The 11,193-nt window shown below is 33.7% G+C and overlaps 1 protein-coding gene across 1 annotated transcript; it reads right to left on the bottom strand.

Annotated features, from left to right (window-relative positions):
• Positions 1-650: 650 nt before the first annotated feature.
• Positions 651-2,371, bottom strand: LOC120139814 (NAC domain-containing protein 2-like). The gene is made up of 3 exons (XM_039154941.1): positions 2,158-2,371; positions 1,790-2,064; positions 651-1,107 (listed from the first exon to the last, which is right to left on the bottom strand). Exons 1-3 carry the CDS (start codon positions 2,318-2,320, stop codon positions 673-675), a joined length of 873 nt encoding a protein of 290 aa, XP_039010872.1. The 5' UTR covers positions 2,321-2,371; the 3' UTR covers positions 651-672.
• Between the last annotated feature and the right edge of the window lie 8,822 nt (positions 2,372-11,193).

Genomic DNA, 11,193 nt, shown 5'->3' with positions numbered 1-11,193 from the left:
GTTTTCATGTTTGGTATTGGACATAAAGCAGAGATCGAAAAGGGTTCCGGAGATGTCTCTGAAGGTGGCCGATATCCCACCAGATGGAGGAAATATGGTCAAAAAGCAATCAACAAGGTACAACATAAATTACTCTTCCCGTATGAAACAAAGTTGATAACTGTTTGAGATCAGTTTCCAACATGTTTTGTTTGTCTCGTTTAGAAGCACGAGGGCGTACTACAAGTGCAATAGTGTGAGAGAATGTCCAGCTATGAAGCATGTGGAAAGAGCTTTAGATGATCCATCTATGCTAATTGTTAGGCGACCATAATCATTCTCCCTCTGTTGGCAATCTCCTAAAATCTTCATAGATCAACTTTCATTTCTCAAAGATTTGACAATGGTACTATCACCATCTTTCATTAAAATATATTGAATATAAGGAATTTCATGTATCCCAAAACTAATATCATCGGCTATTTATTTGACGACCAAGAAACTAAAGCTTTGCGAGAAAAATCCAGCTTTCACCTTTCCATCACCATCACAAAAATCAAACGGCCATTCTTCTTTTCAATCAACCAATCAGTTTCTTTCCTTCAATAATTTTGTTATTATGTACGCACATGGATTTACAGCAAGCCACACATGTCACCCTCATCTTTCCATTTTCTAAATCCACCCTTCATTTTAAAACGGCTTCTGTGGGTACATGAATATATCCTGCAGCGGCGATAGGTGATTACTACTCTGGAACTCCGAAGTGAACCCGGTATCTACAGTGGCATCCATGTAATTATACTGGAAGTCAAGACTAGTATTGGAGTTCGCATTCTGCCACTCTCTCCGTTTGGGCTCGCTTTGTACCTCGCACGTGAACTCCGGAGACACCACGTGCTCCGAACAGCTCGAGTCCGTGTGAAGCTTCGGGACCGACTCGGACGTGTCGAAATAAACGACGTCGTTAATTGTACCTGTCGGAGCCAGGTGAAGCCCACACTTGTCCATCTCCAGTGCGGCAATATCCGGCTTCTTGTCCACGGTCTGGTTGAATCTAGCCTGTGGGGTTTGTTTCTCGATGCTACCTTTCTTATTGTAAATCCGGCACAGCACCCAATCATCCAACTACAAACAACATGTACAGCTTTCATTAATATAAAGTCCTAATTCCATGAATTTAACGTTATTATCACTTGTGGAAAATAGGAAAGAATGTTTTCCTTGATAGGAAAGCTATTACTAAAATCTCTTTCGTATGTCCTGGAGAAATTAATCATAATATTTTTCTCGTAATCATTTAAACTATTAAAAAATTTAAAAACTAATTAACTAATTTTAATAATAAAAATAAATATTATTTCCTTAAAGATTATGAGTTTAAAGAATTACGTTTACAATAAATATAAATTATTTAAGAAAACTATAAAAGTATACTACCATCTAATTCCCATAAATTTTTAAAAAAATTCTGAACTAACAATAAATTTTTGGGTAAATTACTAGTTCAATCATTTATCTATTTTCATGGTCCTCTTTAAATAGTACAATTATAATTTTTTTAAAATTATACTTAGTTTTATATTTTAGTTTTATTTTAGTCAAGATTAAAAAAATAGAACTATTAATATAATTTTTTAAATTTTTAATAATAATGTGATATTAATTTATGATGGTATATCATAATTAGTAATAAATGATTAAAGTATAATATTATATATGATTTTAAAATAAATAATTGAATGATTAAAATAAAATCACAAAAATAAATGAGTGACTGAATATGGAATTTAGTCTAAAATTCTTGTACCCTTAAGCTGTTCTTGTTTCGAGCCGACCGGTCGACGTCAGCTAAACGATACTCGTGCATAATCCAATTAGTTTTCTCTCCTTTAGGTGCTTTCCCAGCGTAAAACACCAAAGCCTTCTTAATACCGACTGGTTTCGGCTTTCCAATCGGCTTATCAGCTCCGGTTGCCTTCCAATACCCAGATCCAGCCGCACGGTTCGGCCTCGAACCGTTTGGATATTTCCTGTCCCTCGGCGAAAAGAAATACCACTCTTTCTCGCCGTACAAGGCCAATTCTGTAAATTCAACAAAACATATATAAATAATAATAATCGAAAGGTTTTTGATTTGAATAGAATAAATCAAAGAAAGAAATACAATACGTTTACCAGGAAGGTCCCATGGATCGTATTTGTAAAGGTCGATTTCGGCGATAATCGGGGCGGCGATTGGCTGCGATGCGCATTTACGGCAGAGGTAGAGCATGACGAGCTCCTCATCCGTTGGATGGAACCTAAAGCCAGGGGGTAACTGTAACTCCGTTGCTGTCATTTTTCCCCTTCAGCGGCTTTATTCTCTGTAGCTACGGCGATTGAAACTTGGAAACAACTGGAGAGCGAGGAATTTATAGAGGAGTATAGAGAAGGAAGGGACACGTGGCAGAAATGGAGTAGGAATGCTTCCAGAATCCACGTGGGTGATGAGTTTATTGTTGGCTTTTAGCGGTAGAGGGTTTAGGCTACGTGGAGGACATGGAGGTGAAGAAAGTGGGTGTAGAAAGTGCACAGATGGGTGATTTGGTCATTGCCTAGGCCATCTGTTTTGCAGGTGAGGTGCCCGCATTGTAAGTACACTGAATACTTCGAAACAATCCCCAAACGTTCTTCGGGTTTATGTGTCTTCGTGTGCGGTAGGCGTGCTTTTTTCCTCTAGGCTAAATATATATCTTTGTATTTTTTATCGATAAATATGTATTTAGTCATCTACATAATTTTTTTCTGTTTTGATTGTTTGTTTTAAAAAATTAGAATTGCAGACGTGATAATTTTTTTAAAAATATTCAATGAGGATACAACATTATTTTATTACATGTCGACATCATTATTATTTTTAACGATATGTGATCAAAACGAATGATATATGGTTTAAAAAATAGTTTAGTGATCAAAATAAAACTGTGAAAATTAGTGGATGACTAAATACGTAGTTTATTCTTTAATATTTATTTTTTTAATTTAATTAAGTATTCAAGTTGAATATTAAAATTTAATTTATACTTAATTTTTAATCTAATTAAGTACATGAATTTATCATTAAGTTTAAATTAGCAATTACATTTGATTTGTAAGTTAAATTAATGTAATATATTATTATTATAAATATCAAATTACACTTTAAAATTAAATTTAAATATTAAAATATGTTTATCCTTATGTATATATGATCAACTGAATTTTTATTATAAATAATTTTATTAACGTATTTTATGAATTTAGATAAACACAACTGTTGAGTTAATCGATCGATAGAGTTGGCCAAGAGGGAGGTGAATTGGCAAATAAAAATTTCGGTGGAAGCTTTGCAGAAAATTGAAAAGATTTGCACAACGATTTAGAGTGGTTCGACTTTCTCAACCAAAGTCTACGTCCACTACCTTAGCTATCCACACTAAGGATTTTCCACAAATTCACTAATTTGTCTTTCTTTTGAGGACAAAGAGTAACCTTACAAATCCCTCAAGAATTATACCTCAAATTCTTGAGAACACTCTCTCCCAAAGAGAATAATACAAATTTTGCAAACTTACAAGAAAATCCTCACAAGGCAAGATGTTTGCACAATTCTAGAACAAAGAAAGAACACTCAAGAATAATACAATTGAGCACAATAAGTGTTCTTGAAAGCAAAAATGAACATTGAATGAAATAGGCTTGAAAATGCTCAAACTTTAGGTTTGATGTTTTCTCTTTGATTCTCTCTTGATTCTTGTTGATTGTTATTTCTTGTTTTTGATCAATGGCTTCTAAGCTTGTTTAAGTACACCTTCAAATGATTCTGAACGTTAGGGATGATTAGTGGAGTCAATAAAGCCGCTTTAGTATGAAATCAATTAATAAAATAGCTTGGAGCGTGGGGGAAATCGGTACCCCCTCATGGGGAATCGATTCCCTAAGTGTAAAATTCAAATATTTCGACCGTTGAATAGGGGGAATCGGTACCCCCTTGGGGGGGAATCGGTTCCCTATAGACATTCTGGAATTTTTGGCTTTGAAACGGTTCGAAATACTTTGTAAAATTATTTTGAAATAATTTTAAGATTAAAACTTAATTTTACACTTGAGTAAGGATTAAAAATGAATTTTGAAAGATCTGGAGTAATATTTTGATATTCAAATAATTATATCGAATATACTTAGAAAATCTTTTTGGAAAATCTTAAAATTCATTTATCTTAATTTTTTATATCGAAATATCAAAATGTTTTCAACAATCTCCTTCTTTTTGATATAACAAAACATTTTAGTAATTTTAAGATTTTGAAATCAAGTTTTGAAATTACTCCCCCTTACTCTAACACTTCTCCCCTTTAAACACTTTAACATCCCCCTTACTCTAACACTTCTCCCATTTAAACACTTTAACATTTCTCCCCCTTTTTGTTAAATCAAAAAGACTTTTAAAAAAATTTAAACAATATTTTGAAATCATTTAGCCAATTGATTATAAATATATATAGCTTAAGCTGCTAAGATCACAATCAAGAAAAACGTTAGCCATTAGTTTCATAATCAATATTCATAAACAATGTGATATGACGAAATTGGTCATATATCTAACATGATGTAAATGATGCAATAATGAATAATTTAGCCAAACCAATATATATAAATATAAGTTCAAACATCCATAAATTCAAACAAATTCAAAGTCAAACAATCCACAAATTCAAACATTCCAAAATGTTAAAACAATAAGTTTGAAGTTTTAATCCAATAAAACTAAGCAAGAACAGGGCCTAATCGTCCATCGGTGCATCAGGAGGAGATAAATGTGACCAAATATTGGTCACATCACTTGAAAGTGCATCGACCCTTTCGTCCAACGAATCAAAACGACGATTCTTCTTTTCAGTGGTAGCAGTCATATTTGAATCGATAGATGCAAGCCTCAAATCAATGTTCTCCATAAAAGATCGAAAGTATAGAGGCATTTGATACTCTGGACGAGGTTGTTCCTCTGGAGGTGCTTGTTCCTCGTGCTGCTCCGGCTCATTGTCGGAGTCGTCTTCTTCCGAAGGTTGCTCACCGGTACGAACCTAAAGACCAGTTTCTTCATTGATCTTCCATCCCGATTTAGTTAAAGAGAATATATTGATTTGGTTTTTGAGGGGAAAGGAAGCATCAAGACCAACTCTAAGCCCAATCTTCTTAAATAGATTACTAAGAATACAATCGTAAACTAAAGAATAACATACTTTTTTATTGGGAACAAGATTTACGGTTTCGACAAGTTCAGAAAAGATAATCTGTGGAAGGTTGATTTGAGATTATTTTGGACACAATGTAGCTAAAATAAATCTAAGGCTCGAAGAGTAGAGTACGACCTCCAGATGGTCAAAACCACCAAGAGATCATAAGGTGAAGAAAACGGTCGTGAAGATCTAAAACACTCGCACTATCCCTTCGTTTATACTGAGATCCTACCGTAAGTTTTTCATTATCTAACCCGTCATTATCTAATCCTAATGCGGTGGCAATGTATTCTGAGTCAAGATGAAGGAATCGTCTTAGAAGATAGGATCGGATCCCTATGGTTAAGGTTTTCTCTCGGTTTTTAATGCAAATGACATTAGAGTAGAAGATACGAACAAGTTGATGGTAGAAAATTGGTTCAAGCTCGAAAAGTTTGTCAATTTTCCACTCTTGAAGAGTAGGAAGATGACGAAAATTTATGTCTAACATGGCTTGAAGAGATGGATTCGTTCTTATCGGATTTTGTAGGACTCAAAGTATTGACAAAACCTAAAGTAGATATTTTGTTTTTGACCGGGTTCATTAAAACAAGAATTGCGAATGGTCATGTTTAGATCATCAGGATTAAGTTTAGGAATTTGTTGGATGGGTGGAGGATTTGGAGGTGAGTTTGGAGGTTGGCTAGAATGACTAGAGGATGCTCTAGAACGTTTATGAGACATGATTTAAGATAATCGGAATGGAAAGAATAACCTGTAATTTTAAAACACATGTATGCAAAATAATCAATCCCAAAACTCAATTGAGTCCTCAATATTTCAATATTCTCTATACCAATCTTAATGGACAAAGTTTTTGAAAACTATTGAAAAATAAGGTTTTGAGAATCAATATACATATAGTTTTCATAATAATAACATAATTAAATCAAAACACAACAATTTAAATTTTTTTTTTAAATTTCGAAAATTTTCAAAATCTTTGAAAATTCTTGTGTTTTTGATGAAATTAGTTGTAGAATCTAGTTTCTAATCACTAAACAATCAATGCCTGATCTAAAGTTCAACCTAGAACTAATTAAAACTAGTTCTATGTTCAAAAATTGATGAAATATAAGTTTTAGAAAAATACCTTGAAGAATTTCGGATTTGAGTGAGATTAGATGAATTTGCACGTTTTTTATGATTCCAACAGGTTTAGGAGATGATATTTGAAGAGAATTCTGATTAAAAACGTTGTTTTGATGAAATATGGAGATAGGGAGAGAGTATAGAGGAGAATGACGTGAAGAGAGAAGAAAAGAGGGTTTGAGTTTAATAGGTATTCTGCCCGTGTTAAAAACAGAATCCCAGGGGGGTATCGATTCCCCTGCAGGGGGGTATCGATTCCCCTACAGGGGGAATCGGTTCATCTTCAAAGGGGGAATCGGTTCCCCTTCAAGGGGATATTGATTCCTTCAGCACTAAAATTGATAAAATCTTATTTTAAACACTCAAAAAGCTAAATTAATTTTCTCTAGTGGTATTGGCAACTCATATATTGAAAATTAATCATGTTCAATCAATCAAATTTATCATTAAAAATTATTTGAACATAAAGTTAATTTTCACCAAGAATCATAAACTCCCCCTAACTAAAAGCAATGAATACAATCAAAAATTACTATTATATGCATTTTCATTTATTCTTAAAAGTGCTAAAATTATTTTAAGCACTAAGTGAAGATAGGTTAGTTAAACCTAATTCTCTCCTAAGTGTCCAAAAATGTTCCTTGTCTAAAGGCTTTGTAAAGATATCCGCTAATTGATGCAAAGTATCAACAAATTCTAGAACTACATCTTCCTTAGTGACATGATCTCTAATGAAGTGATGTCTTATTTCAATGTGCTTAGTTCTAGAGTGTTGGATGGGATTTTTAGTGAGACAAATATCACTAGTATTGTCACACTTAATAGGAATGGTACCTACTTCAATTCTATAATAAAAAATATGTTGTTTCATCCATAAAACTTGTGCACAACTACCAGCTGAAATGTATTCGGCTCCAGTGGTAGATAATGCAGCACAATTTTGTTTCTTTGAAAACCAAGAAATCAACATATTTCCAAGGAATTGGCAAGTACCGGAGGTGCTTTTCCTATCTAATTTGCATCATCCATAATCCGCATCAGAAAAGTCATGCAAGCTAAAGCTAGAGTCTCTAGGATACCAAAGTCCTAAACTAGGAGTGTCCTTAAGGTATCTAAAGATTCTCTTAACAGCTAGTAAATGTGATTCCTTAGGGCATTATTAAAATCTAGCACATAAGTAAACACTGAACATAATGTCCGGTCTACTTGCAGTTAGATAAAGCAAAGAACCAATCATTGACCTATATAATTTAACATCCACACATTTACCTCCTTCATCCAAGTCAAGCTTTGTAGAAGAGCTCATTGGAGTGTCACGAGGTTTCCCATTTTCCAGTCCAAACTTTTTGAGCATATCTTTGACGTATTTAGCTTGATTGATGAAGATGTCATCTTTTCTTTGCTTGATTTGGAGTCCCAAGAAAAATTAGAGCTCCCCCATCATGCTCATCTCGAATTCGCTTTGCATTAGCTTAGAAAATTCTTGGCAAAGAACATCATTAGTAGAACCAAATATTATATCATCAACATAAATTTGAACTACTAATAAATCTTTACCTTTATGCTTTAAAAACAATGTTGTGTCAACCTTCCCTTTTGAAAAGCCTTTTTCAATTAAAAAGTTTGACAATCTTTCATACAAGCTCTAGGAACTTATTTTAAACCATAAAGTGCTTTTGTCAATTTAAGAACATGATCCGAAAATTTTGAATCTTCAAAACCTGGAGGTTGTTCCACATACAATTCTTTTTTAATAAAATTATTTAAAAATGCACTTTTAACATCCATTTGATATAATTTAAATTCATGAAAACATGCAAATGCTAATAACATTCTAATTGCTTCCATCCTAGCTACGGGAGCGTATGTTTCATCATAGTCTATGCCCTCTTCTGAGTATACCCTTGAGCAACAAGTCTAGCCTTGTTTCTCACTATATTACCACTCTCATCAAGCTTATTCCTAAATACCCATCTAGTACCTACAGTAGATTTATTACTAGGCCTTTCAACTAATGTTCATACTTTACTTCTCTCAAATTGATTTAACTCTTCTTGCATAGCCATAATCCAATGTTCATCATTTAATGCTTCTTTAATATTCTTAGGCTCTATGCATGAGATAAATGCAACATAATTACAAATATTTCTAAGAGAAGATCGAGTTGTTACCCCTTTGGATGGATCACCTATGATTTCACCATCCTGACATAGTTGTACTCTTGGGTAAGATACTTCCCTTTCTTCAATGGTTCGATTCTCGAGAGGATCATGAGTTTCCTCATCTTTCGTTTCTTCCTTTGATGATGATTCTCCAACGTCATGTCTAACGTCATTTGTATTTATAATACCTACATCATCATTCAAGCAAGAATCCTTCCTCGGAAGGAGATTATCATCGAAAACAACATGTATAGACTCTTTTACAACTAAAGTTCTTTTATTAAATACTCGATAAGCTTTAGAACTTAAGGAATAACCCAGAAAAATTCCTTCATCACTTTTAACATCAAATTTGACAAGATTGTCTTTACCGTTATTTAAAACAAAACATTTACATCCAAAATGATAAAAATAGCTAATGTTAGGCTTTTTATTTTTAAAAAGTTCATATGGAGTTTTCTTCAAAATAGGCCTAATCATTACTCGATTAATAATATAACAAGCGGTATTTGTGGCTTCCGCCCAAAAATATTTTGGCAAATTGTTTTCACAAAGCATGGTTCTAGCCATTTCTTCTAATGTTCGATTTTTTTCTCTCAACAACTCCATTTTGTTGAGGATTTCTAGGTGCTGAAAAATTATGACTAATACCAGTAGAATTACAAAACTCAGTAAATCCAAGATTTTCAAATTCAGTGCCATGATCACTCCTAACAGTAGTTATAGAGTAACCTTTTTCGTTTTGGATTGTTTTTGAAAATGTGATGAAATTTTCTAATGCTTCATCTTTAATACTTAAGAATAGAACCCAAGTATATCTAGAATAGTCATCTACCAAGACAAAAGCATATTGTTTTCCACCCAAACTAGTAGTCCTAGTTGGCCCAAAAAGATCTATATGGATCAATTGTAATACTCTACTAGTTGATACGTCATTAATGGATTTAAAAGAAACTCGCTTTTGTTTTCCTTTAGCACAAGCATCACATATTTTATCATTATCAAATTTAAGCTTAGGCAACCCTTGATGTAACCCCCCAGATCGATTCGGGTAACCCGATCCTATCCGGGAAGTCACATTAGGGCCACCGGAGCGACCCACTGTAAAAATAGCGGAAAATTTAAAACTTTTTATCATAACATGTAAACTTATAAAATCATTTGTCAGTGTGCAGAAATAAAACAGATTTTCAGACTCGTATGTAAATCAAAATACAATTACATGCCCCCTAATCACATGTACCATACTCTGCAACAACGCCGGACGAACTCCCTTACTGAAGTCGATAGATGCACTGGTACAATTCTTTTAACCTGAAATGTTGAGTAATAGAGTGAGCTTCGAAAAGCTCAGTAATACAGAACTACCAGATCATGCTGAAGAACGTGCATATATAGATAAACATACATATCCTTATTATTTCCGAACATTTACAGATTTTTATGCTGAACAGAGATCCTACTGATATTTCATATGGTAACGGACAATGAGCTTTCAGTTCAGAGAAATATTTCGGATGACTAAGTTCAGGAGATCAGAATAGGTTTTCTAGTGTGTTCCCAAAAACCATGTAACTTTTCAGATCTTTTTAAAACATTTATATATATATACCCCCATCCCATCACAACATAATGTGTAGGTTCCCCAGAACCATACACCCAACCCAACACAACATATAAGGCCCTGAGCACAAAGCCGAGGTACATGCGGAAATTCTTCCTTCAACAATACCCCCCAATTAAAACATTTTTTCCGTCTTTAAACGAAGATATCAGAAATCAAAACAGAATTCAGAACAGATATCAGAACAGAATCCAGATCAGAAATCAGAACAGAATTCAGGTCATTTATCAGAACAGAATTCAAGTCGGAAATCAGATAAAATATTTATATGATTAGGGAACACACCAGAGTTTACAGATATTATTCAGAGATGCTAAATAATCTTAGCAGGCAGAGAAACACGGATTTTCAGTATACCGATAGAATGTCGGAATTTAGAATCACTATTGGAAAAGTTCAATAACTGACGGAATCATCAGTTATTCAAAATGTGAATTATCAGGATCATATCTTATTCGGACAGTTTTCAGAAGTTGTACGTAATCAGAAGGGTATTCAGAATCCTTTACATCTATGTCAATTGATCGGATAATCGAACAATCTTGAGAACGAAGATTCAGAATCTTAATAATCTATGTCGACTGGTCAATTCATTTTCCTTTCAGGGTATTTTCTCGTTAATACCACAAATTCTTGTCCATAGATCATCTTCAGAATCATCGCTGAATAGATCTTCCAATGGTCTTTATTTCGTTTCCAAGCTTCCACGATATCATGACATACTGACATGCTTGATTTGTAGTTCATAACCCATTGTAATTGTACACTACGTAAACTCATCAGAGTTTCCACACTTATCCAACTCACTTATTCAATCCGCAGTCCTTGTGGTTACTTAATTTATTTAGCATTCAAGTTCATTCCAGAAACTTCGGGATTTTATAGAGTAATTCAAGTGTTCCTAATTTTTAGACACATGTTGCACTTCCGTTCCATTCAATTTGGTCTTCGTGGTTGATTTGCCGAACAAACGTCTAATTCTTAGTACTGAATGCGATCCAGAGTTGAACTAAGTTGAATACTTCCAAAATTTATC

This window comes from Hibiscus syriacus, unplaced genomic scaffold (assembly GCF_006381635.1).
Source record: "Hibiscus syriacus cultivar Baekdansim isolate YM2019G1 unplaced genomic scaffold, ASM638163v2 tig00110776_pilon, whole genome shotgun sequence".
In the NCBI taxonomy this organism is placed as follows: domain Eukaryota; kingdom Viridiplantae; phylum Streptophyta; class Magnoliopsida; order Malvales; family Malvaceae; genus Hibiscus; species Hibiscus syriacus.
Note: the sequence above shows the minus strand (reverse complement) of the source record. Positions and strands in the feature narration are given on the sequence as shown.